Source organism: Ornithorhynchus anatinus, chromosome 14 (assembly GCF_004115215.2).
Source record: "Ornithorhynchus anatinus isolate Pmale09 chromosome 14, mOrnAna1.pri.v4, whole genome shotgun sequence".
Lineage (NCBI taxonomy): Eukaryota > Metazoa > Chordata > Mammalia > Monotremata > Ornithorhynchidae > Ornithorhynchus > Ornithorhynchus anatinus.
The window spans coordinates 35088255-35114984 of record NC_041741.1 but is presented as its reverse complement, the minus strand read 5'-3'; the positions used below and the strand labels follow the sequence as shown (position 1 = coordinate 35114984).

Genomic DNA, 26730 nt, shown 5'->3' with positions numbered 1-26730 from the left:
TTTCATCCCAGGAGATCATTATTTCCTTCACTTTGACTCCTCTGGACCCCTGAAAGGTACAAAGTAGGCCTCTTTCTATCAGAACAGCCGGCCATGGCAACTCAGCCAACAAGTGTTTATTCGGTGTATGCAAGATACTGCTTCGGGGCCTAGGGGAGTAACAAAGAATGCAAAAGAGAGTTTCTATCTTGAAAGTTGCTCCCAGAATAAGGAGAAAACAGAACATATCACCCCTCTTCTGTTTATAAGAATTTACATGTATCAGTAGAATACATTTCATTTTACCAGTACTGTAACAAAAGCGTATTTCTCACCAGAATGCCCGTGACAGCACACGTTTTCAGGTATTGTGCTGCTCTCATGAGCTGAACCGGAAGCCAGGCACCCAGGTCACTTGGCACTTCTATCTGTCAAGGAGAGAACAGAAACCCCAGAAAGGGCTTTTATGCCTTTCCCAACCCCATCCCCATGAGGAGCAGTTCTTCCCACAGCCCAGAAGGAGCACAGACTCAAGGTTCAGGTCTCACTAATAGTAATAATCATAATTATGGTACTTGTTAAGCACTTTCTATGTGCCAAGCACTATCCTAAGTGCCCAAGCACTATCCTAAGTGCTGAGGTAGGTACAAGTTATTCAGGTGCTGGAGGGCTGAACTTCTTCGCAAACTCAAACTTCCTTCCTTCTCCCCACAACACCCTTCCTCTTCCCCCACATCTCCTACCCAGTTTTGCCCCAGATGTCCTAGTGATGGCAGTGGTAAGGGGAAGGAAGGAGAGCAAAAGAGAGGGAGGAAAGAGCAAGCAAGCAGACTACTGTTTCTTCTTCTGCCCCAGAAACAGGGTGCAGGGAGGTGAGGCTTAAGGAGCAGCAGTGAGTGCCTGGTAGGTGGCAAGGGAGCGTGTCTAAGGGGCCATGCTCGCCGGATTGGGCCAGGCTGGGGAGGCAGTGGGTGGCCCAGCCCCACCCTCACAGCAGCACTGTCTCCAGCCGTCATCTTCCCTGTCAATGCCCGCTCACTGTTCACTGCAGGAGGCTCTATTTGTACCCGGTCCAGGGCCGATTCCCTCTCCCCGTTCCATGCCCAGAGCCCGCTTTTCAGCTTTGGCTGTTAGCGACCAAGAGACAGCAGGGCCTGGGGGTAGGGCTGGGGACTGCTGCCACAACAAAACAGTTTTCATAACCGGAACAGTCATTCTAGGGCTTTCCCTTATATCAGAGCTGTGTTCTGGCCCGCTTCAGCTTGCTTCTGGCGTAGCATCTTATGATAGTTTACTCCTTTATGTTAGGCTTGTGGTATTTCCTGGGATGCAAAAGGAATTATGAGAAGAATAAACTTCCTGCGATTTGCACTAATTTCTCATGATGTGGAGGATTTGGATGGGCAGCTATGAGGATTTGAAAGGACAGGAAGAAGGGGGATTTAGGAACTTCTTGGAGAACTGGATTATCCAGCAACATAGATGTGGGTACTAGAGGACTCCCCCACCACTAAAGGAATAGGAGTCAGCTGCCCGTTCTTCAGCTACCCACTATCTGGAGAGAGAAGAGAGGGAGGAGGGGAAATAAAGGGGGAAAAGTAGAGGGGGCACCTCACTGTTTTTTCCTTTAGAGAGCTTCTCTCCCAGCTCTCAGTTTCTTCCCTGGAATAATGAGTAGAACTAGAAGGGCTGGGTAATTGAGTGTCCAGCCCTTTTTCAGACTTGGAATGACCAGAAGCGCTGGAGAAGAGGCCAGAGGAGGCCTTCAATGTGAAAAGCATTGAAGCAGCATGAAACAGCGTGGCATAGTGGACAGAGCACAAGCCTAGGAGTCAGAAGGACCTGGGTTCTAATCCCTGCTCTGCCACTTGTCTTCTGTGTGACCTTGGGCAAGTCACTTCACTTCTCTGTGCCTTAGTTACCTCATCTGTACAATAGGGATTAAGACCGTGAGCCTTATGTGGGACAGGGATTGTGTCCAACCTGATTTGCTTATATCCATCCCAGTGCTTAGTACAGTACCCAGCACATAGTAAGTGCTTAACAAATATTATTATTATTATTATTAACTTGTATCTATCCCAGCATTTAGTACAGTGTCTGGCACATAGTAAGCACTTAGCAAATACCATAAAAAGTTATTAATTTCCTAAATATTATTTGCAGCCTACCCCCAACCCTCAAAAAATGAATTCAGGAAAAGCTCATTTTTCACACTGCTAATCTGGATTACACTACAATTTGACCCACTGCTTTTTCCCTTTGCCCTCTTCCCTGCTGAATGAAGGGCAGGGTTTAGTTCAAGAAATAAGTATTTGATCTGCATTGTGGTTAGTAAAGTCTCAGTTAAAGAGATAATACAGAAGTGAGAAGGAGTAGAAGGAGGAGGAGAAACATTTCCTGACTCACCAGCTGTGCCAGGCAGTTTGGAGTCAGAAGAAAAAGAAAAAAAAAAGGATAGATTAAAAACCCAGAGAAACATCCGCCCACAATTTGGTAGTACAACTGCATTTGTAAAAAATTCTAAAATTCAGATTTTTCCCTAATTCTGCCTGGACAACCCCACTCCCCGACCTTAGTCTGAAACACTATCTGCTGTATATTGATCAACCTTGCTGATGTCTTTGATCCATTGGCTGTGAATAACAACCACAGCCTTGATATGAAAAACAGATTTCATATATGTGAAGGAAGAAATAACTGAGCAGTTCCTATCTTCAGGGCAAAAAAATCCTTAAAACCTGACATAAATACTGTTGATACCAATCCTTAGCTGAAAGAGGCATATCAGCAGGTACAGTAGTCAGTCATATTTTTTGAGCATTTTCTCTGTGCCAAGAACTATACTGAGCATTTTGGGTAGTAGAATTGAGGTAGTAGAAATGATCCCTCCCCCCAGTGGGTTTACAATCTAGCAGAGGAGTTAGACACCAAAATAAATTACAAGTAGGGAGACATAACAGAATTTATACAGTAGAATTCATTCACTCATAGCTCGGTCAGAGTGATGATCAGAAGGCAAGTGTTCTGTAATGTGAGAGGGGGATTTTCCTCCAAAAGCTCTGACAAATAAGTTTGGACAGTTGCGTGCAAGGATCAAAGATCAGTCCCACTTCCTGCTGCTGCTACCTGCTCTTAACAGTGACTAATAAGTTGGAGCTAAAATGTCCAGTAGACTGGTGGAATTATGGTCAGTAACACCAGTAGAATAAATTAAGCATCCACCTATACCAGACCCTGGGGGAAATGTTATTTCCAGGCTAGGCTAGGCCAAGGACCAAATCAGCCAAGGATAGGAGAAGAAACACCAAAATTTTGCCAGGATCTTCCAAGTGCTTTTCACATTCAGACCAGTGAGGCCATATGTGAATAAACAGGAGTCAGAGCCGGATCTACTCAACGGGTTTATTCCTGGGGGAAATGTAATCATCCCCGTTTGTTCTCCTTCCCACTTTATTAAATCTTACAGTGAGTCTACTTGTTGGGATGCAGCCAATAAATCGCTGGCTTCCAAAGACAAGAAATACTCCTGAGCATTTCCAGAGAAGCTGTTTCTTATTTTCTTAAGACCAGCAGAGGCCATTGAAACTGAATTTATTTCTCCCATTCAGAAAAAAATGTCAGGACATTTGAGGACTGCAAACCCTTAGTTCAAGACAGAAGGAAAACAGTCACCTCACCGGCTAAATCCAAGGGCTGAGAGGTGGAACATAGTATCATATTTATCAACAGGGATGAAGTGAAAAATCAAATTTTCATTGTAGATGTATGAACTGGGAAGACTAGTGTATCTCTTAAAACACAAGGGATTCAGAGGGTCTTTATCAGGATAGTAACTAGTTTCTGGACCGTGGAAGCACCTGCCCACATAATCCATTTAAAATTTCAATGGCAAGGGTTTTGACAAATGCCTAAAAAACACAACTAGATTATGATTAAGACAGTTTGGAAGAGGAAAGAGGAAAAGCTGTGAACTCCCTTCCAAGAGACTTGGACTGATATTGGTGTTATTTCCCTGGAGGGGGTACGGAGGGGAAAGAGAGCTCTTAAACTAAGGCTTTATTGTTAGATTTTAATTCAAATGTGAATGATGAAATGGCCATATGTTACCATGAGCATAATAAAGTCAAGGGATAAAAATTCTGCTTTTGATAAGGGTATGTAGCCCATTAACACTCTTCGAGGTCATGAGCTTCGGGAAAGAATAATAGCCTTCAGTTGATGCGCGGCCAAGTGCGGGGGCAAGAGCAATAGTTGTTATAACACATTCACTTCTGTTTTCTTCTTTATCGCTTATCGTCAATCAAAGGAGCTATTCTGCCAAATACGTAAATACTGGCTAGCCCCCTTTCTAGAATCCCGAATCTAATTCTGGACTCCACAGTATTAAAGAGAAGTGGAGGACTTGCAGAGGATTCAAAGGGCAATGAAGATAATTGAAGGACTGAAAAAGAGGCCCTCCCGGGGGACATGGTTAAAGCAACTGGGACTGTTTAGGCTGGAGAAGAGCGGGTTGCAAAAACTCTTCATTAAGGCTTTTATCAGGCTTAATCCCTAGTCTGTGTCCAAAGTGCACCCCACCAGGAGGAAATACAACTTTTACCGTAGTGAAATGAAGTTGGGACTTGGGCCTCACCTTAAGTCCCCCTGCCAACAATGCCAGGGATTGATCGACAGTGCCAATCATGCATGTGTTTTATCAGCTCTGGGGCTGAGGTCACTCTGCTACTTAGACTTATTTAAGTTTTCCTGGTGGGGTGGCCGGAGAAGATGGGGATAAATGACAGGAAGGGAAGGAAACCTAGCTCCCCCTTCTGGCCTTTACCATAGCTGGGCCCATTTAAATCGGAACCTTCGTTGCAAGATCAGCTAATAAAGAGATCTGATAACCCCCACCTTGTCAATCAGTCAGTCAGTGGTATTTTGTTGAGAGCACTGTACTAAACGTTTGGAAGAGTACAGTGCAACAGAGTTGAATGTGTCTGTTATATTGTCTCCCAGGCGCTTAGTACAGTACTTGGCCCGCCATAAGCACTCCGTAAATACAACTGACTGACCGACTGACCTGTAGACAGGTTCCCTGCACACAACAAGCTTACAGTCTAGAAGAGTTCTTCTGTTACTCAGCCCCATCTTCGCATTCTCCAGAGCCAGTCACAGATTCCCCGACTACAACATGTTCTCTTCTTAGGTCCTCAAGATTTTTAAATTATCAGTTGCAGCAGAAAATAATTTTTTAAAAATTGTGGTAATTATTAAATGCTTACTATGTGCCAGGTACTGTGCTAATTGCTGGGGTAGATACAAGATAATCAAGTCAGAAACCGTCCATTTTACAAATAAAACCCCATTTTACAAATGAAGAAACTGAAGCCAAAAGCACTTTAAGTGCCCTGTCCCAGGTTATACAGCAGCAAGTGGCGGAGTCAGGATTAAAGCCCAGTTCCTCTGACTCCCAAGCCATGATCTTTCTATTAGTGAGTTCATCATATTTATTGAGCGCTTTCTGTGTGCAGAAGACTGTACTAAGAGCTTGGGAAAATGCAACCGACAATATAGCGGATGCATTCCCTGCCCACAATGAGTTTACTGTCTAGAGGATGAGACAGACATTAATATAAATAAATACATTACAGATCTGTACATAGTGCTACTTCTTGTATTCGAAAACAGTACACCCATCAGTGACATTAATCAATTGATCAATAGCATTTATTGAGCACTTTCTGTTTGTATAAAGAGCCCTATATTAAACATTTGGGAGAGCTCCTGCCCTCAAGGAGCTTACAGTTTAGCAGGGAGACATACAAAATATAATGAATCCCCTAGGAGGAGACTGCTGGGATCTGCCTCATGGGAGAGAAGGCGTTCTCTTTCCCCACCAAGCCATCTGGACTTCTGTCACCCCATGCTTCAGCCAGGGAAGTGATCAAAAGCCATTACATATGCCTTCTTAAACTTTAAAACACTGGGAAGGTCACGATTATTTCAAAGTGTGTATCTCATTATATTTGTGGGATTCCCCCACACTGTGTATCATTGAGACCTCTAAATAATTTTTATTCAAAGTATACTGTTGTTGTAGCAACTGCTGGCTCACCCAAATAAAGAATAATACTAGCTTATCATTTATACTAGCAAGAGTGTCCTTTAGATATTTAGGTTTTATGCATTTGTGTTAGAGAACACATCTGAGTCTCAGCATGCCCTAGAAGAAAGAGCTTGGGCCTGGAAGTCAAAGAACCTGGGTTCTTCTAATCCCCACTCTGCCAATTGCTTGTTAGGTGACCTTGGGCAAGTCACTTAACTTTTCTGTGCCTAAATTTCCTCAACTGTAAAATGGAGAATAAATACCTGCTCTCCTTCCTACTTAGGGTCTGAGCCCCATGTGGGACAGGGACTGTGTCTAACCTAATTAATATGAACCTACCTCAACACTTAGAACAGTGTTTAACATGTAGTAAGCACTTACCAAATACCATAAAAATGGTAATTTAATCAGACAGCAAACAGGTTGTTTGACGAGAGTAACAATTGTACCATGCTGCACAGTCTAACTCTATGAAAAAGGAAGAATTTTTTTATGTGTTGAGCAAGAGGTGCATCTCTTGAAAACTTGGCATGCATATGTACTACCTGGCAAGTACCTTCTCATATAGTCACCAGAGCAAGTTGGTATCGTTAACACCTTCATACAGCTCTTACATTCAATCATCAGTCAACTGTTGAATCCTGTCCATTCTTCCTCCAAAACTGGTAGAAAAGACCAGTGTGAGTATTGTTTTCGCATTTGAGAAGCATCATGGTTAGAGCATGGGCCTGGGAGTCAGAAGGACCTGGGTTCTAATGCTGATTCTGCTGCTTGTCTCCTGGGTGACTTTGGGCAAGTCACTTCACTTTTCTGTGCCTCAGTGACTTCATCTGTAAAATGGGGATTAAGATTGTAAACCCCTGATGAACATGGACCATGTCTAACCTGGATAGCTTGTATCTACCCCAGGGTTTAGTACAGTGCCTCCACATAGCAAGCACTTAACAGATACCATTAAAAAAAATGGAGATTTTGTCTTTAGGAATGTTAGGTTTGAGGCAGGAAATCCAGGTGTAGATGTCCTGGAGGCAAGAGGAGATGCAGGATTGTAGGTTAGGTAACAGGTAGAGAATTTAAGAGATGATTTTGGGAGACTTGCATTTAGAGGTGATAGCCGAGCCGTGTTACCTGAAGAGCATTCCGAGACAATGAGTGTACAGCAAGACGAAAAGGGGTTTTGGAACAGAGCCTCAAAGGACACCTACTTTTAGTGGGTAAAAGGCAGCAGAAGCCAGCAAATGTAACTGAGAAGCAGTGCTGTGGGCTCTCAGTAAATGTAGAGCAAAAACAGAAACGAAAGAAAAGAATATGTCTGTCCTTGCATTAAAACTGAACAAATATGTCTAATGGCACTTCCAAAGATACTGACCTGTTATGCCATTTCCAGATTCCCTGAGATGCTGTTCATCATTGTCACATCCAAATCTGTTTGATTTTTCTTGTTCAACACACAGCTCCTTGAAAATAATAATAATAATAATGGCATTTGTTAAGCACTTACTATGTGCCAAGCACTGTTCTAAGCACTTGATGAAATCTGAGGGCCCCTGGAGGGTGATAGACACACATGGTTTGTTGATTAGTCGCTTGAAATCCCACTGAAATGGGTTTAGAGACTTCCTTTATTTTAAAAGACACTGTCATGTCTTGCTTTCCTGTACTATGAAAAGGGTTGATTTGAGAAGTTCTTGAAAAATGCCTACATTTTGCCTAGATCTTGGTTATTCTCCCACCTGGTTAGACTTGCAAGACAGTTGGGAGGAAGGTAGGAAAAGACTCAAAGGGGTGAATAGAGTTCTCAGTTAACAGACACTCCCAATAGTTTTGTGAAGGGACCAAATGGAAGAAAATTTACTGCTATTTCTAGGTTGTTTTATCATTCAGAGGGCACTGCCAACTTTTACAGATTTTCTGAGCCCCCTTTTGGACTTCATATTATCTTTCCTTATCATCTGCAGTTGCATAGTAGTAAAATATTATAAGCAAATACAAGTGTAGTTTGAAATTCCTTCTCCACTCTGATTACTGACTCAGTGAAGAACTTATGGAAACACTGTAAAAAAGTGCTTATGGTTTATATCTGAAGAAATGTCAAAATGTTGTTTTATATTAGGTTTGTAGTAGAAAAAGAATGCCTAATATGATAATAATGATGGATTTGTTAAGCGCTTACTATGTACAAAGGACTGTTCTAAGCAGTGGGGAGATACAGGGTGATCAGGTTGTCCCACGTGGGGCTCACAGTCTTAATATCCATTTTACAGATGAGGTAACTGAGGCACAGAAAAGTTAAGTGACTTGCCCAAAGTCACACAGCTGACAAGCAATGGAGCCGGGATTAGAACCCATGTCCTCTGACACCCAAGCCCCTGCTCTTTCCCCTGACCCATGCTGTTATGGTGATCTGCAAACTTTTTTACTTAAAAATAATCAAATGAGTTCAACATTCACCCCCAGAGGCACTAAGGAAATAGAAAAGACACTAAGACTATGGTAAATAAAGTTTATCATTAAGTCATAATCCTTCAGGATTCTTTACGGATGTGTCTAGGTGAACTATGCAGCCAACTATGTATGTTTGCTTTCCATTGAATATGAGTTCCGGGTAATCAGACATATAAGTTGCTGTATTTCTTTCACTTAACCTCCAAGTTCATTAGCAATCTCTTTTACTGGGATTATTATTATTATTATTATTATTATTGCTACTTTTGTATTTTTTAAGTTCTTACAGTTATCCTCCTCTCGAATTGATATCCTTGACAGTATTCATGACTCCTCCCTCCCTTTCAACCCCCATATTCAGTTTGTCATCAAATCTTGTTAGTTCTTCCTCTACAACATTTCCATAATCTAACCCTTCTTTTCAGTCCAAATGACCACCAACCTGGCCCAGGAACCTATATATCCCATTTGTCTACTGCATCAGCCTCCTCACTGGTCTCCCTGTCTCCAGTCTTTTCCTCTCTGTTCCATATTTTACTCTGCTGCCAAGATCATTTTTCTAAAATGTCATTCTGCACACATCTCCCCATTCCTCCAAAACTTCCAAAGGTTATCCATTTCACTCCACAGTACATAGAAACACTTGACAGTTGACTTTAAAGCAGTCAATCATCTCTTTCCCTCCTATTTATGCACTCTCTTCTCCCACTCCCCTCCTGCTCGCACTCTTCAATCCTCTCAAGATAATCTCCCCACTGAACCTCATCCTCATATCTCCTGTCATCCACCTCTTGCTCAGGCCCTCCCCCTTGTTTGGAACTTACTCCCCCGCCTATCCAAATGACCACAGATCTCCCCATCTTTGAAGCCCTTTGGAAATCACATCTCTTCCAGAAGCACTTCACCAAGTAATTCCTAGTTTCCCCACATTATATCCCCTCAACTCCCTCTTCAACCTACCTACCACCATCTAAGCATTTAAATACAACCAGGTAGCACTTATGTACATGTATGTATAGTAAAGTCTCAAAAAGTCCAACGTGTTTCCTGTTGCCAGTGGGGATTTTGTTTTGTTAAATCTCATTTCTGAGATCTTGGAGAATCCTTTTAGCCAGTCAAGCCACAGCTAGCGTTTATAAAAAGGTTGAAAGTCCTTTTGAATGGTGCCTGCTAGATGTTGAAATGGGACCTTTATCTGATGAGATTCTCAGTTGCTCTGCTCATCAAAAATCTTGTCTTCGCCAATTCAAAGGCCAGTCTCAGTTATGATACTAAATACCCAATGGATCAGGTCAAAGTGACCCCTCTTCCCACTGAAAGTCCATCTTAATTAGCATATGAAAAACCTTGCATTTCACCCAAACACCTGAAAACTGGGTAGTAAGTGATCTAAAAATAATTTGCAGATTGATTGACAGTGTAGTGTACCAAAACATTCAGGAATTCATGAGGGCTTGTAGGATCCCATTGGACAGGGTCAAGTCTGTGCTCCAGGATTTTTTTTAATGGTATTTGTTAGGCACTTACTATGTCTCAACACTGGGCTCGGAACAAGTTAATTAGGTTGAACACAGTCCCTGTCCTACATGGGGCTCACAGTCTGAGTAGGGAGGCCCATAGTAAAATCAAGGCACAGAGAAGTTAAGCAACTTGACCAAGATCACCCAGCAAGTAAGCAGAGCCTAGATTAGAACCCAGGTCCTCTGCTTCTCAGACCTGTACTCCTTCCACTAGGCCATGCTGCTTCTCTTTCCTTCGAGAGTTGAGACCTCCTACTTTAGGACTGTAGAAAAGCAGCATTGCCTAGTGTTTAGAGCATGGGCCTGGGAGTCACAGTGACCTGGGTTCTAATCCCTGCTCTGCCACCTGCCTGCTGTGTGACCTTGGGCAAGTCATTTCACTTCTCTGTGCCTCAGCTACCACATCTGAAAATGGAGGTTAAGACTGTGAGCCTTGTGCGGGACATGGACTGTGTCCAACCTCATTAGCTTGTATCTACCCCAGCGCTTAGTACAGTATCTGGTACATAGTAAGAGCTTAATAAATACCATTTAAAAAAAAGAAAAGACTGTTCCCTTTCAAGCTGTAGTGCCATTAAAGCCACACAAGTTTATTTTACTTCACATGGAGCACATAGACATCTTTGTTATTCTCAAGGAGCAACTGTGAATGATTATACTTCAGAACCAGGATGAAGTAACTGTTTACAAAAGGCAGTGTTTTTAATAGAACAAGTGACTTGGCAGAATGGATGGGAAGGTTTGACCTGATAGAAAAACTTGGAAGTTAAAAAACAAATAAAACCAGAGGAGGAAGAAGGGAACGGGTAACAGGGAGTGTAGCAATAGCCCTATCGAGATCAGACCAAGGGCTCGTTAGGGAAAAGGAATAAATTTTCTGTGCCGGCTTGCTCTGGGGCTAGGCCAGGGCCTCTTGTGCTCCCGAGAGACTTTGGTGGCAGCCAGATGCGTTTTGTACCTCCAGTGAGCACCAGGGCTGTTGGGGATTTTCTCCATCCTGCCCAGCCCCTTGGTGACATTTGGAGGGAGGGGATGGGGTTTCACTTACCCCATCAGACTACCGAGCCCAGGTAGTGTTTTTTTTCCTTCTCCTCTGGTTCTGGAACCAATCTAGGGGAATGTGATTAGGTGTCCTGAGTTGGGTGGGACAGTCACAAAATTTCAGGATCTGTCCCATCTCCTACTTTAGGTTCTGTGGGATACATTTGTGCCCCAAAAAAATCTAAAAGGAAAAAGACAACTCAGCCAATGATGGGATCCCAAAAGGTGAGGATCTAGAAGGAGGTAGAAGGAGGGAAAAGATGAGAGACTTTGGACAGAAGGCTGAGAGGAGAAAAGACAATACGAGAGGAGGAGAGCAGAAAAAGCCAAGTGTCAGGAAATAAGTGAGCGGTTGAGAGAGGCAAAGAGTGCCGGAGACTGACAGAGTACAGCCTAGAGAGGCAAAGAGACACCTACAAATAGAAAGCATAGGACAACCAAGAGATATTCATTCATTCATTCATTCCATTGTATTTATTGAGCACTTATTGTGTGCAGAGCACTGTACTGAGCATTTGGAAAGTACAGTTCAGCAACAAATAGAGACACTCCCTTCCCAACAACTGGCTCACATTGTAGAAGATAGAAACCCAGGACAGAGGGAGGGAGAAACCTCACCCACCAGTTTCACTTTACACTGAAATGCTGCGTGCAGCTTGAAAAAGAGAAGGAAAATGGGGAAGGCCTCAGCAAAGCCTGGGTAGGAGAGTATGGACATTGCTGAAAGTGAAGTGAAGGGTTTTCCATCAGCCCAAAGGTACGGGGAAATTTTAAGACAGTGCTTTTTAAACAAAGCATCTTGGGAACTGATAAATTGATTGGGTCCCTTGGGAAGGTATATTAGTTTTTCCAGCAAGTAGGATACCTCTTAATGGATAAAAGAATTAGGCCTGATGAGCACCCACAGAAAGGCTTATTGGCTAGTGTGTTTTAATTACTAGTATATACTTCACTGAGGTCAAGGGTCTAATAAGAGAACTTTTACAGTGTAACATTAAAGGGCCAATGAAATAGAGTCTGGGAAGTGGTAAAATAGTATAATGTCTGTAATTATTTCAATGAGTGAAATTCATTTTTAAATATGTCTTTTCATCTTTGTTTTATAGCTATTCTTCCTCTATGGAAAATAGTTGATAGTAAAAGGAAAGGAGAAAACAGTACCAAAAAAGGTAGTCAATTTTTTTCTTTTCTTTTCTTCTAAAGTGTTGTGAATTTTCAATGTGAATATTTTAACACCTAATAATTTTCCCTTTCTACTCAAAACTGTGTCCCCTTGCTCATCTCCTGCCACATGCCTTCCCTGCATGTGACATGGGAGCAGCAGAGTTTCTAAAATGACCTTGTTGTCAGACAGGCTCTCTCAGGAATTTTGTGGGTCCTTGGCCTTTTCAGTGGCAAAACAATGTGGGGAGTCTGGGAGGCACTACTTCTGAGCAGCGACGAAAGGAACTGAAAAGCAACTTATTTCATAGCTGAGAACCTTGAACTTCTAATTCTGTTTTTGGAAAAGCTAAATCAGGAGTACCATGCTGTTTTTATCATCCAATGTAGCTTTTACTAACCGGATGTCAAAAGCTAGATGAGTCCAAGCACTAGGAAAGTGCTGAAGAAGTCAGCTGCTGCTAGCAAAATTGTTAGGGCAAAATCCTAACTTGAAACTGACATATTTTTAAGAACTCGAAGTAGGATGAGAAAGGGATCTATAGGAGTGGAGCCCAGTGGTAGGAGGGAAGATGGAAGAGAAGGAGACATAGAGGAAGAGACAGAAAAAGGCCGAAAAACACAGGACCAGAAGGAGAGAGAGAGTGGCAGACAGGCCTGAACAAGGAGAGAGAGATGAACCCACACACGCAGACACACACAGACCCAAAGAGAAAAAGAGAGACAGAGAGAAAGCCATACTGTTGAGCCAAAAGATACACACAGAGATTGGCACAAAACACCCAAACACAAAATAAGTTATTCTTTAATTTGATGACATCAACAATGGCAGCAGTCCTCTGCTCTCTATCAGAGCAGCATGACACTAGGCTACTACTGCACTCCTTCAGGGTAGGCTGCTACTCTCTGGCTCCTGCCAATGTCACTACCAGGCTCCCTGTTGTGGCCTCTCTCGAGGCTGCTGCCACAGAGCAAAGAAGGCTGAAAGGCCAGGGGCACAGCCCAGCAGAAAAATGGAACAGAAGCGTGGCCGCAATGGGCCGAGGTGGCTGTGGGCAACTCATGACAGCTTTCCCTCCCTTGTTCCACCAGTCCCATCGTGATCTCTATTACTTCAGCTTCCTCTGCCATTCCCGCTGCTGCCCAGGGAGCAGCCCACATCCGTATTGGAATGACAGAAGAGTTAGAAGGGGAAATTCTGAGGAGCCGGTGACATCAGAGGCTTAGCATCGCTGCTGCTTCTGCTTTGTTCGTCCTTTAACTGCTCCTGCAGGTTTCCCTATGTGCATGCCTCTGTTTGTAGAGCACTGCGTTTTCCAGGGGAAAAACAAAAACAAAAAAGCCTTTGTTTTTGAAACCGGCTATTTGCTGTTCTCCATTGGATCGGGAAGAATTTCAAAACAGACATCTGCATCGGTCTTTATGATCAGGCACGGCATGTTGTATTGTACTCTCCCAAGGGCTTACTTAGTACAGTATCCTGAACATACGGAAATTAAAATAAATACCATTGATTGATTGATTGATTGATTTGCCTTAGGTCAATTAAGATGGGCAAATTTGCCATAAACTTATTGCCATAAGTAATAGTAATAGCATTTATCGGGAGTCTACTTGTTACGGTGTACTGTGCTAAGCCCTTGGAAAGTACAAAATAGCCAAGTGGCACGTTCCACACACCATCCAAAGGAGAAGACAGACATAAACATATTTATAAGTCAATGACAGAATTATGATTTTGCAGGCCCTTAGGGAGTGAGACGTGTTTTTAGATACCCTCTAAGCCTGCCTCACTCCTGGTGCAGCAAGCATTTCCTTTACAGGAAGGAGATTTTTGGTTCTAGTGGAATCATTTGCGAATATATTTGGGCAATTACGTAAATGCTGCCGTTTTCCAAAACATCTGCCTTGCTGAAAAGCGGGCTGCAGATAGGATGGTCTAGGTTAAATGTTTTGGAAACAAATGTTTTGTACATTCCTGCAGGTTTTAGTTTGCCAAAACAAACATGGTATTCACCTTTCCAGAAAATAGGTTGGGCTATCCCTTGAGATACCAGGCTGTCATTTAAGGACACTTCAACTCAGCAGTGTAACTATAAATTAAAATAAACTAAATAACTAAGAACCACGGTGTTATTAGTTCATTCCTCTGTACTGAGATTTACTTTCTGTAACAAAGGGAAAGCCAACACTGTGGCCTGTGATTTCTGGTGCTCAAATTAGATCTCTCCTACTAAAGTTTATGAGATAGACATGGATAGACATGTCCTTTTACTACTTTGGCATCTAGCGGGGAAAATTGTACTCAAGCACTAGAGGGAAGCAGCATGGCCTAGTGGAAAAAACTGAGGCCTGGGGGTCACGGGACCTGCATTCTAACCCCAGCTCTGCCACTTGTCTGCTGTGTGACAAGTCACTTATAAGTAAGTAAGTCACTTAACGTCTCTGTGTCTCAATTTCCTCATCTATAAAATGGGAATTAGGTACCTGTTCTCTCTCCTCCTTAGACAGTGATCCTCATGTGAGATGGACTGCATACAATCTGATTATCTTGTATCTAGTATAATGATAATAACAATTGTGGTATTTAAGTGCTTACTATATACGAGGCACTGTACTAAGCTCTGGGGTGGATACAAGCAAATTGGGTAATTGGGTTGGACACAGTCCTTATCCCACGTGCTGCTCATAATCTTAATCCCCATTTTACAGATGAAGTAACTGAGGCATAGAGAAGTGAAGTGTCTTGCCCAAGGCCACACAGAAGACAAGTGGTGTAGCTAGAATTAGAACCCATGACCTTCTGACGCCCAGGCCCTTGCTCTATCTGTTGTCCCAACAGTGCTTGGTACATAGTAAGCACTTACTAAATACAATTATTATTGCCATTACCTTATTGTTAAGTAATAATTCAGTCATAATTATCAGTAGAAAATGTGCATTGGATAAAATGATATAGATAACAAGGCACCAGACTAACGCCCCTTGTAGTTTCATTTTCCCAAACAAGTGTGGAGTGCTATTAATCAATACCTATTGCATCTGAGGAACCAAAAAGAAAAGTAGCTCCAGTTGTATCTAACAGTAACTGCTTGACAAGCTTCCATGTAGAAGTATGTGAGGCAAGCCTCAGTGTGCAGCTCTGAGGAAGAATGCTACCAAAGGTCTTGGAGCATTCTGCCTGGAGCTACTTCTGCATAGTTTCGGGATGGTATTTTTATTTGGTAATTGTGCAAAAAGTCATATCGATGGAGAGGATTGAGAAGTCTGAATGGATGGTGAAATCAGATTCTCTTTGGGAACTGCCTGGTCATTCCTAAAATGGTAGTAAATCATTTTTTCTCTCCTCCTGCCCCCCCCAGCCATTTTTAAAAATAGCTGCACAAGATGTAGTTCCGGAGGTCAAATCTTAGAAATGCCCACATAATTAAATTAGGGCTCAAGATAGGATGGCTTCTGGTTATTATTCACAAAAACAGTTTGCAACAGTTTGTAGTTTCAACTCTGCTTTAATTAATTAAGCCTTACCAGATACTGCCCTTCTTGCACATCAAACCAAAACTTTAGCTGTTGGTCTAACAGTAGTAAATGATGGAGGCCCAAAATATAACTCAGATGAATTAGCCAATAGCTTCAAGTGAAAACTATCTTGTGAATTATCTGGACAATTGATAGTGTTGTGTATCTTTCATCCTGAATTATCCAGATTATTTGCAGGATAGAACCAGCCTGAATGACCCTGAATTTGTTTGGTTTTTACTGTGACCTAGCATGAGCAGGTTTATTGAATCATGGGCATCAAGAGTTGCAATTAATCCCTCTTCCCAAACGTAACATCACCCTGTGTTTTTGTCTCTATATATCATAGTAAGTAATTCTAAAATGGCAAGTCAACTCTACAGTGCCTAGGTTAAACAGGACTGCAGAAAGGCCAACATATAAGACTTCAGAAATCGGACAGGAAACCAAAATTACAAGGATGATTGAGTTCCATGGAGAAAAACAAACAACCGCTTGCCAAAAAAAATCCTTAAACCACCTGTTTTTTCTCAGCAGAAACATTTTCTGCAATGTATTCAACACAGTAACGTAGGGATTTGAAGTGGCAGTTCTTATCACAGTTTCTACATATCGTCCACAGCCCATCTCCTTGTGAGCAGCATCAATCTTAGGATTTCTTATTCCCAGGAGAGTTTACTTCTTATCTGTGCTTCCCAAAAGGCCTGAAGATCCACTGAGTGACACCTGTTGCCTGGAAGAGCTGGCAGCTAGAGCTCTCTCCTTTCACCTTACCAGCAGTCTTTTGGCCTCCAGAGACATCCCTATGAAGAGCACCTTAAGGTCTGCCAAGATGGCAATGGGTCTGTTCCCATGACTGGGCCCTGGGAAAGCCTAAATGGTCTCTGTCGGTCAAGTAGGCCTGCTGTTGTCAGAATGTCAAGGAGGGCTTGGAGGCAAGACTATGTGGACCATGATCCCAGAAAGATTTTCCTCGCCTTCCTGGCACTAGTCCCACAGATGTTGGTGTGATGTAGAAAATTGGTTGTTCCTCATTTGGGGTTGGGCCCCACATTTCCCAGGGAATAAAACTATCCATTCAAGAAAGTCCTTGTCCCTGGACATTTGACCAGTATCTTGAGATTACAATTCACTCTTCTCCTGAAGTACCTATTATTAGTAGTCTTCTAATATCCTGCCCTTAAATAAGTGAAGATTTGTTTCTTTCTTTAAAGGAAAACACCAGATTTTCTTCCAAATTTTAAAAACCCATGCCAGTTTAGATGTTCTAGTTAATTTTACTTACTGTTCAAAGCTGCTTGAATGCTTTAAAGCCAATGGTAAGGAGTTTCTGATTGATGCGGAGGTGGATGGACAACCACTGGAGGTTCTTGAAGAGTGGAAAGTCATGCACTAAGTGGTTTTTCAGAAAAATGATCCAGGCAGCAGAGTCAAGTATGGACAGGAGTCAGGGAGGTCAGTGCGGAAGCTGATGCAGTAGTTGAGTGGGTTTGATAAATGCTTGAATCAACATAGTAGCAATTTGGATACACACACACACATACACACACACATGTGCACAAATCTGAACTAGGGTCTCCAACTGAATGGACAAGTCCCAGAGTCTTCACATGTACCCAGTTCCCCTTCAAACAAACTTGGGAGTTTTGTTGGATAGCTCCAAGAGAGAGAATGTTTCACTGTGCCTCAATCTCGCCTATCTCACCACTGACCTCTCTCCCACGTCCTGCCTCTGGCCTGGAACACCTTCCCTTTTCATATTCAACAGACAAGTTCTCTCCCCACCGTAAAGCGTTACTGAAAGCACATCGCCTCCAAAAGGCCTCATTTCCTCTTTTCCCACTCCCTTCTGCATTGTCCTGACTTGCTTCTTTTATTCGCCCCTTCATATGCCTTGTCCAAGACTAGGGATTCTAGGTTTTGTTTATTTTTTTTAATGGTATTTGTTAAGCACTTACTATGTGCCAGGTACTGTACTAATCGCTGGGGTAGTCACAAGCTAATCAGGTTGGACTCAGTCCATGTCCCACATGGGGCTCACAGACTTAATCCCTATTTTACAGTAAACTGAGGCACAGAGAAGTGAAATGACTTGCCCAAGGTCACATATCAGATGTGGTGGAGCCAGGATTAAATGCCAGGTCCTTCTGACTCCCAAACCTATGCTCTGTCCACTAGGCCACTCTGCTTCTCACTAGGCAGTTACTCCTAAAGGAAGGAATGTGTAACATATGAGGGAGAAACAATTCTGCTAACCAGTAACAGATGAAGAGATCACTGTGACGTCTGTCACTTCATTTCTACTTGAGGAAGAAACTTTACCATGTTTACTTCCTTTCCTTTGCAGTGTGTTCCTGCCACCCTGTTGGAACAGCAGTCCTTCCCTTCAGCTCGGTGACTTTCTGTGACCCCAGCAATGGTGACTGTCCTTGTAAACCTGGAGTTGCAGGTCCTCATTGCGACAGGTGCATGGTGGGTTACTGGGGGTTTGGAGAGTATGGCTGCAGACCCTGTGACTGTGCTGGAAGCTGTGACCCCCTCACTGGAGACTGCACCAGCAGGTAACAAATGGGCAGGCTTCTTCCTGTCTCTTGTCTTTGACTTGGTGCCTTGTCAGAGCTGCTTAAAAAACAGTGAGAGTCTATGGGAAAAACTACTCCTGATTTTTGAAAAGTCTCATGAGGGGCTTGTGTTGAGCCCATACCAGATAAGTAGACCTCCTAAACGTGGCCTTTGAGAAGTATTTTTTCCAAGCCTATCAGATGAACAGAGGTGGGTCCCCATTGAATGTTTAATAAATCAAAAAATGATGCAGTATTTAATGGCAGAATCTGAAATCAGTAAAACAAGGCTTCCTTCCTTTTAAGTTCCTGAAAACTGAGTGATGGCCAGTGAGCTTCTTATCTCTATAAATGTGTGATATGTGTTACCGACTGCTGAGGAATGCCTTCAGAAATGCTTCACAGGTTCCCTTTATTGCAGCAGTGCAGACATTGACTGGTATGAAATCCCCGACTTTCACTCTGTCTTTAATGAGAGTGAGGCGACCAGGGAATGGGAGGACGAGCAAGGATTCTCTGCTCTTCGACATTCAGGTGAGAAAGCAGGTTCAAGCTGTCCTGGCCCTCCTAGACGCACTCCTAGAGAGTGCGATCCTCAATGTGCAAAGAGAGGGCGTTCAGGGTGGGGGGAAGTGGAGCCGGAAGTTTCCATTCCATTCAGAGGTGACAGTGAAGTGTGCCCCACACATATATCCAGCTATGACAGAATTTTGGAAACACATAGGGTTTGACTCTGACTCACAAATGAAAACAAATCCAAAGCCAAGGATAAAAATGGAGACGCTTCAGATCGAGGTTGAAGAGGAAAAGGAAATTCCAATATAGGGTCTCCACCCTGCATTTTAGTCTTAACGCTTTGTTGGCAGACTTTCATGAGTTTAACCTAAATCTTTCATAATCTTGGTTCTTGCATACTCTCAAGAGAATAATTATATGAGGAATTGTAGGTACCTGCAAATCACTTCTACTGTATCTTCTAGTTTGACAACTTTACCTCAGCCAATGTCATGCTCTTTGAAATAATAATAATATTGATGGCATTTATTAAGCCCTTTACTATATGCTAAGCACTGGGGTGAATACAAAGTAATGATACTCAACAGTCCCTTTCCCACCCAATGCTCACCATCTATCTTATCCCCCCTTTCAGTTATGGAAACTGAGGCCCAGAGAGGTTAAAGAGCTTGCCCAAGGTCACACAGCAGGCCTGTGGCAGAACTGGGATTCTAACCTAGATCTGATTCCTAACCCTTTGCTCTTTCCTCTGAGCCATGCTGTCTTTTACAAGAGAATCAAGTTAATTCATGTATTTGAAATTTCCATTGATTACCTGAATGGTATATTTCATATTCTTCTATACTTACTCTAATAGTTTGCTAAGGTAAAATTTTATAAAGAGCAAGCATTTAAATATATGTGACTTTCATTAAGCCAATTAGTATGTATCCTAGGGAGTTAGTATCAATCCCATTAAAGTAAGCAATGAATTGCTGGCACCAGAATGATTTCAGACTCCTATCCATATTAACAGCTGTTGTGTTTCTGAAGCCCCAGAAACTCGGAAATTCAGCTGGGTGAGCTCCAATTTAGAGAAGTTTTTGTTCATTTTCCTACTGTGGAGCAACTGCTCTAAGCACCTAGAGTTGTAGGTCCTTCAGCTATGATTGACATTCCAAACCAAAACACACCGTAGTTACACAGAAATCAATACATGGTTCCCATTAGGCAGGTGTAACTTCATGAGTATATGTTCCCCTATATTAATAAAGTTTTATTCTGCATTTACTTTAACTCTCTCAGGCTCAAAGCCTTATTCAAATTGCATGCCTTCATTTTTACATCTTCTGAAAGTAGAGAACCACAGCTGGAAAATTTCATTTACTGGCTATGTTCCAAATCTGGCTGTGACTAGTAGAGCACGACTGTTAACAATGCTTATTTCTTTATTCATTTTGCATTCAAATCATTGAGTATATTAAATGAGGGAAGAAAGTGCAGCTGGGCTGCAACCTAATCAAAAAGCTTCAGCCAGAAGCCAGCTTTAACATCTGAGCCCTAAAACTCGTGAAGAGCATGAGGTAAGGGAGAGGAGAGAGGGAGGAAGAGAGGTAGTAGATTGCAGATCAGATCTTCAAATCCCGGAGGATCCGATGCAGGGATATCAACTTTTCATTCTGAGCCTGGAACAAATTGGGGAGGGAGAGTTTAGTAGAAAGACCAAAAAGAAGGGATGGAGGAAAATAGGGAAAAGGAAATGAGTGGATGGAGAAAGGAGAAAAAGAAATGGGTAACAAAGGAAGAAAATGGGAAGTGTTTTCTGGTGTCGCTCTACTTCTGCTGCCTAGCTGTTGCCACCAACCGAGAGACAGAAGCTCCAGACCACCCCCAGACAGATGGGCTGAGCCTGGACTCGTAAGCAGGGATTCATTCACCACTAAACTGACTCCAGGGTCCAGATCCTGCCTTGTCCCTAGAACACCCCCAGGCTCTCTGACCTGAGTTTAGGATCACTGAGAGAAAGCCACAGGTGCCGGAAGTGGGCCACAGATGAAGACTGCCCACAGGAGCAAAATACGAAACAAACATTTTGGTTCCATTTGAGAGGCAGCATGGCATAGTGGAGAGAACACAGGCCTGGGAGTCAGAAGGTCATGGGTTCTAATCCCGACTATGCCACTTGTCTGCTATGTATCCTTGGGCTAGTCACTTCACTTCTTTTGACCTCAGTTATATAATCTGTAAAATGGGGACTGAGGCTATGAGCCCCAAGTGGGACAGGGACTGTGTCCAACCCAATTGGCTTATATCCACCTCAGCACTTAATACAGTGCCTCATTCAGAGTAAGCGCTTAACAAAAATACCTTATTATTATTTTCATTCCCTTTACGACTCCGAGGAGCTGGGGTCACCCACCCTGCCCAGGAAGCTGTGGGGGCAAAGCTGATGGTTTTGCCCCTTGGTGCCAACCCAGAGAGGCTCCCCAGCCCCCATGGAACTCTCACTCCTGCTCAGACTCCTTTGCTCTAAAGGGAACACACAGTTATACAAAGGAACACTTTGGATGACAGTAAGTGAAATCAACTTTCACAAACATGGAGTCCAAGCAGATCTAAGCTAATTATGGGCAGGGAACATTTCTGCTAATTCTGTTGTATTGTTATTCTTCGAACCACTTAGTACGGTGATTGATCTGTCAGAGACCTTGCGATGTGGGCTAAGGTCCACCAGTCTGCTTCTACTATGTCTCTCCCTTTCAGTCAGTCAATCAATATTGTTTATTGAGCGCTTTTGTGCAGAACACTGTACTAAGCGCTTGGGAGAGAACAATACAGTGGAGTTAGTAGACATGCTCCCCGCTCTCAAGGAGCTTATAGTCTGTTTCCAGTATAAGGAGACAGCCAATAGATGAGACAGCGGGATTGTTAGCATTTTAAAATTCCCATTACCCCTGTTGGATTCAAATGCTCAAATAATGTTTGCTTCGCTCTGCTTTCCCTTTGTGGAATCATCCAAAGCTGAAATTTCAGCCTGGTCTTCCCTGAATCTGACAACAGGATCCCAGGTCATTGTTGAGTATGAAAATTAGCATTCCTAGTATACCCTGTAAATCCCTAAGTACCTTTTATTGAATTGTTTTTAGCTGAATTTGCTCCATTTATCCATCACCATCCAGCCTTAGATTATCAGATCCTCTTTGGCCAAGGACTGTGTCTGAATTAAGTCATCCTTGTATTTCTTTCCAGCGCATAACCCAGTGCTCTATACATTCTAGGCACTGAGAAATGTCATTATTGATATTTCTACAAGAGTCAGTCAACTGGATCAGGATACTTATTGTCACTGGTGTGGGATAATACTAATCACCCACTGCTTCACTGTGGTGTCTCTGAATGAAGTACTCCCTAAAATTAGTCCCCCAAAATAGATTGGAATGGGGAAGGTTGGCTTTTCTTACTACCTGAGTTACAAACCTGTTTCCCATACTAAATAGTTCCACAGCCATCAGCACCTGATTAAGGGTGTCTCAGCTCAGGCCTACAGTGGTTTTACAGATCTGGATAATTTAGCAACTGTACAAGAGGGTACCAGTTTTTCAAATAGAAAGCTTAAATTCTCCTTACACATGTGCCGGGAAGGTGAGGAAGAACTAATCTTTTACAGTGCATGGCCAGTTTTCTGAATCGGTATACGAGGTCTCTTCAGTCATCTTTGATTAGACAGAAAATGGCTTTCCAGGAACCTAAGTCTTTGCCTGTACTGAATATATTTCTCCAAGACCCTTGAGGAGAAACAGACATTATGAGTCAAGAGCTTCTTTCCTAGTCCTCAGTGCCAAAGAATCTATTCAGCCATAAGTCACTGTGAGTTGACTGTATGGAAAAAACAGAAAGAGCCAGCTAGAAGACACTCAGTTTTCCTGTGTCATAATTAGGAGTTTGAATTTATGGAAGATCCCTTAAGAGGAAAAGTAATGATGACTGGAAGAAAATTAGTTAAAGAGAAACACTGTTATATATACACAGAGAAAGTTTATGACCAGCTGCATTGTAGCAACCTACTGCATAATACAAATGCAGCTTGGGCTTCTGGAAGGAAAGAAAGGTTCAGTTGCCTGAGCCCAAGGCTGGAGTCTTCTGGAATTCTGATCATATGCCCATGTTGGATAAGGAGACCTTTCCAGAGAAGTCATATCTGATTTGGCTGGGAAACTTCTTAGAATGTGTGGTTTGGGGTGTCCAGGTGCACAGTCTATTCCTCGACAAAGGGGTGAAAGTAAAAATTGCCTCATACCGGAATGAGGGACATCAAAGAAGTTGCCACCAGTACTTAGCCAACAGCTCCTTTAAAGGATGGTCATTCCGATATGCATCGTACAGGGATTGGGAAGTGGAGGGATGGAGCGGGACCAGGCTTTTACAACTGTGGCAAGGGCAATGGCTGCTCCAGATCACCCTGCAGCCTGGCCAGGTCCCGGGCCCAGCCCAAAGGCCCTGTCCTGCCATCCCACCAACCCAAAAGAAATGGAGCAGCAGGAGGCCACTGCTACCCATAGCGGCTCCCCCATCCCTTTCCCACAATGATTCGTTCAAGAGCCAACAGTGTGGCTGGTGGCCTACTGAGTGGTTGGCACACTGCAGCCCAGTCACCAAGCTGTGCCTCCAGAGGGGCCTGGCGCTGCACTGGGGACAAGTCCATTCCTTGCCACACTTACCAGTGAAGAGCCACCCAGCCCCCAGCCACAATAGAGCTCTCAGTCCAGGCTGCTCAGTTCAACACAGTTGAAATAATTCAAATCGGAATGGGATCACTGGAACTTAGTCTTTTATTGGTGTTCCCATTCCAAACGGCTCCTCCCAACTTCCACCGCTGCTTGTGAATCAAATGATTTTGTGATCCCTTAGGTAAACAAACATGAAAAGACATACAAATACATCTGTCTGCACTACAGTATTAATTTTGGGAGGATTAAAAAATATGTAATTCGGTTTTGCTGTTGATAATAATTAGTCTGGTTCATATGGGCAGGAAACATATCTGCTAATTCTCCTGTACTATACTCTCCCAAACATTTAAAACAGTGCTCTGCACACCATAAGCACTTAACAAATACCACTGATGGATTGATTTGGAAGTCCTGGAGTTCCGTTTATTGCTGTGGGTTTGAGTAATGCTCATCAACATTCATCTAACATTGATAACCTGAGTTCAGAGTCACTTAGAATCAAAACAGTGACTTCATCTGATTCAATGGCTTGTGATTTTCTAACTTCCAAATTTATATTTGTTTCTTTTCTGTAGGTAAATGTGAATGTAAAGAACAGGTGTTAGGAAACCCCAAAGTCTTCTGTGGGATGAAATATTCCTATGGTGAGTTACAAGAATAAATTTCTTGCACTTGTGTTTGTAAGAATCATAAAATATGAGTTTTCTTAAAATGGACCAAAAGTAAACATTAAAGCTTACATTGGTAGAATCAGAGCACAGAGAAATTAATCCTACCTAACAGAGAAGGCCTCACTATCAGAGAGGTCCCACAGAATTTACTGAGCAGAATTTACTACTGTGTTCAATACACTATACTAGGTATTTGGAGTTTGTAAAAGTAAAAAGGTGCAATCTCTGCTCTCCACACTATTTATCTACATAAACCTAGAGAGACTGGAAACCTGAACCAATCAGAAGGCATTTGACTGGCAATCACTCCTCATTTCCAAGTGCTTAGTACAGTGCTCTTCACACAGTAAGTGCTCAATAAATAAATATGATTGAATGCCCACTACAGAATAAATAAACTCTTGGAAACAGAGGTAGAAGCCAAGGTGAAACAAACGCTTGATCAGTGCCAGAACAACTATCCAGATCATGACACTACTCAGGATCAGAATGTTTGGTGGGATGGTGTATGCTATCCATGTTTCTTATTTACTTTGATTATATGACTCTATATGAAAGCAGCTGTAAATTCACTATTCTGGTTGTATATTAGCATCTGAAAGGATACCATGTTTTCCATTTTTGTTTTCCTCCCTGGTATCAGAATCCCATGTGAATGGTAGGGTATTACCACCCAGAGCTACATGCATGTGCCCCTTTATTCCCTACTGAACTTTTTGTTTGCTGTCAGGTAAACATGTGAAACCAGGGTTCGTCAGGAATACAGCCCCCATGTTATAGGAAAACTGACTATTCTACACAAAAATTTGTCCATCTTAGTGAACTCCTAGTGTGAAGAGCATAGAAGTGCATATTAGCATATTCTGTGCTAGAATTTCCACCAACTAAATAGAGTTTCACTAGTAATCAGGGAGAGAACAACTTCCAGAGATGGTATTATCTCAGTGTAGGAAGAGAAAAGTGAAAATCTCCAGGCACCAAAACCCAGGGCTGTCTTAGGGGGAGTCTCATTAGTCCTGGACTGCTCCCCAGCTGTGAGAGTGACCATGTGTCATCTTCCAAAACTCAACAAATACATGTTTTCTAAAGAGTACTCATACTTTCCATCCTTTTGTGGCTTAGCAGTAGAGGGTGTGGCTGGATCTAAAAGATTACTGATGAAATTTGGAGTTCTTCCTGAAGCAAAGGTACTAATAAGGAATTGACTTTAAAAGTCTAGCCTAAACTATTGAATCCCCTATAAGTTGGCAATGGGGAAGCTGTGGAAAGGGAGCCTTTAGGATGCTGGTATTAATACTTTGTGGAAGTCTCAACCTTACTGTTACCAGATTGGGACAATATTATTTCATCATCTTCCTCCAGCGGCTAAAATGGCTAAAGCATTTGGCTCTTCTAATGGTGTACTGTGCCAGTCAGAAAAATATGCACCATCCTCCCTTTTCTTCTCCCTTTTTGATTTTCATGGGAATGTGGTTGAGGAGGAACTCTGAGTTCTGTGTGAAATGCTTGTGTTCTCTTAGACTAGTGATACAAGAAGCAGTAGAGAGGAACGGGGATGAGTGGGGGGGAGTGCGAAGCAGATAATCGTGGTTGGAGTCAAGGCAAATTTGGTGAGTCTAATGATTTTTTAAAAGAAATTGGCAAGCCTGCCCGCAAGGTTCATCAGTCTGGAGAGTTTGGTAATGAATGTTCACATTAATGCCCAAAAGTAAATTGAGATTATGTGACATTTTATGCATTTCTGCTTTTGGAATTCTGTCAATACAGTGCTAAAAATAAAGATTTTATCAGCTCATGATAAAGGCTCCCATGCTGAGGTCACCGTGAAGATCAAAAAAGTATTAAAATCCACCAAACTAAAGATTCTCCGAGGAAAGCGGACACTCTATCCAGAATCCTGGACTAACAGAGGCTGCACTTGTCCGATCCTTAATCCCGGTGAGTATAATTTGATTTTCCCAGTAGATTTTTGCCCATCTTGCTCCTCATGTGCCCAACCCCAACCCAAATACATATATAATTGAGACCTAATCACTATTTGTACTGCCTCTCCAAGCCCAGTGATTGGCTGGCATAAAGCTTGGCTATCGGGGTTACGGCACCATACCCTAAAGCTCAGGTTCTATCAAGTATCTTGGTAAATTTGTTTGCCCAGGTCAAGCTGACATTCTGAGAGGGAACCATTTCTGAAAGGAAAGGGCATACCTTTCCTCGTATACATACAGGGCTCTCTAATGGGTGATTTGTTCAGTCACCTGCCTACCATTTGCCAAGTAAACCCCAGTAGAGGAGGGACCAGCCACAGCGCTATTGATCCACACCGACGGTAGCTGCTATGGAAAGCTCTTGCTGTAGTTGCCTTGCAAAGGAGACTGCCACAGTCACCAGCCACAGAGGCCCGAGCAACTGTTATCCTGAGGGAGACACTGTTAGCATAGGGGCTCCCAGATAGCATTAGCCAAACACATACACCCAGATACACTCCCAACTCCTCCCCCATCCACAGCCACAAGCATA

The 26730-nt window shown here is 42.8% G+C and overlaps 1 protein-coding gene across 1 annotated transcript in view; it reads left to right on the top strand.

Moving 5' to 3' along the window:
• NTN4 (netrin 4) overlaps positions 1 to 26730 on the top strand; it is a 101305-nt gene that overhangs the window by 67907 nt on the left and 6668 nt on the right. The window contains 4 exon segments of the mRNA XM_039914082.1: positions 18104 to 18317; positions 18739 to 18851; positions 24118 to 24186; positions 25981 to 26151. Of these exon segments, the coding sequence (XP_039770016.1) occupies positions 18104 to 18317; positions 18739 to 18851; positions 24118 to 24186; positions 25981 to 26151 (567 nt within the window).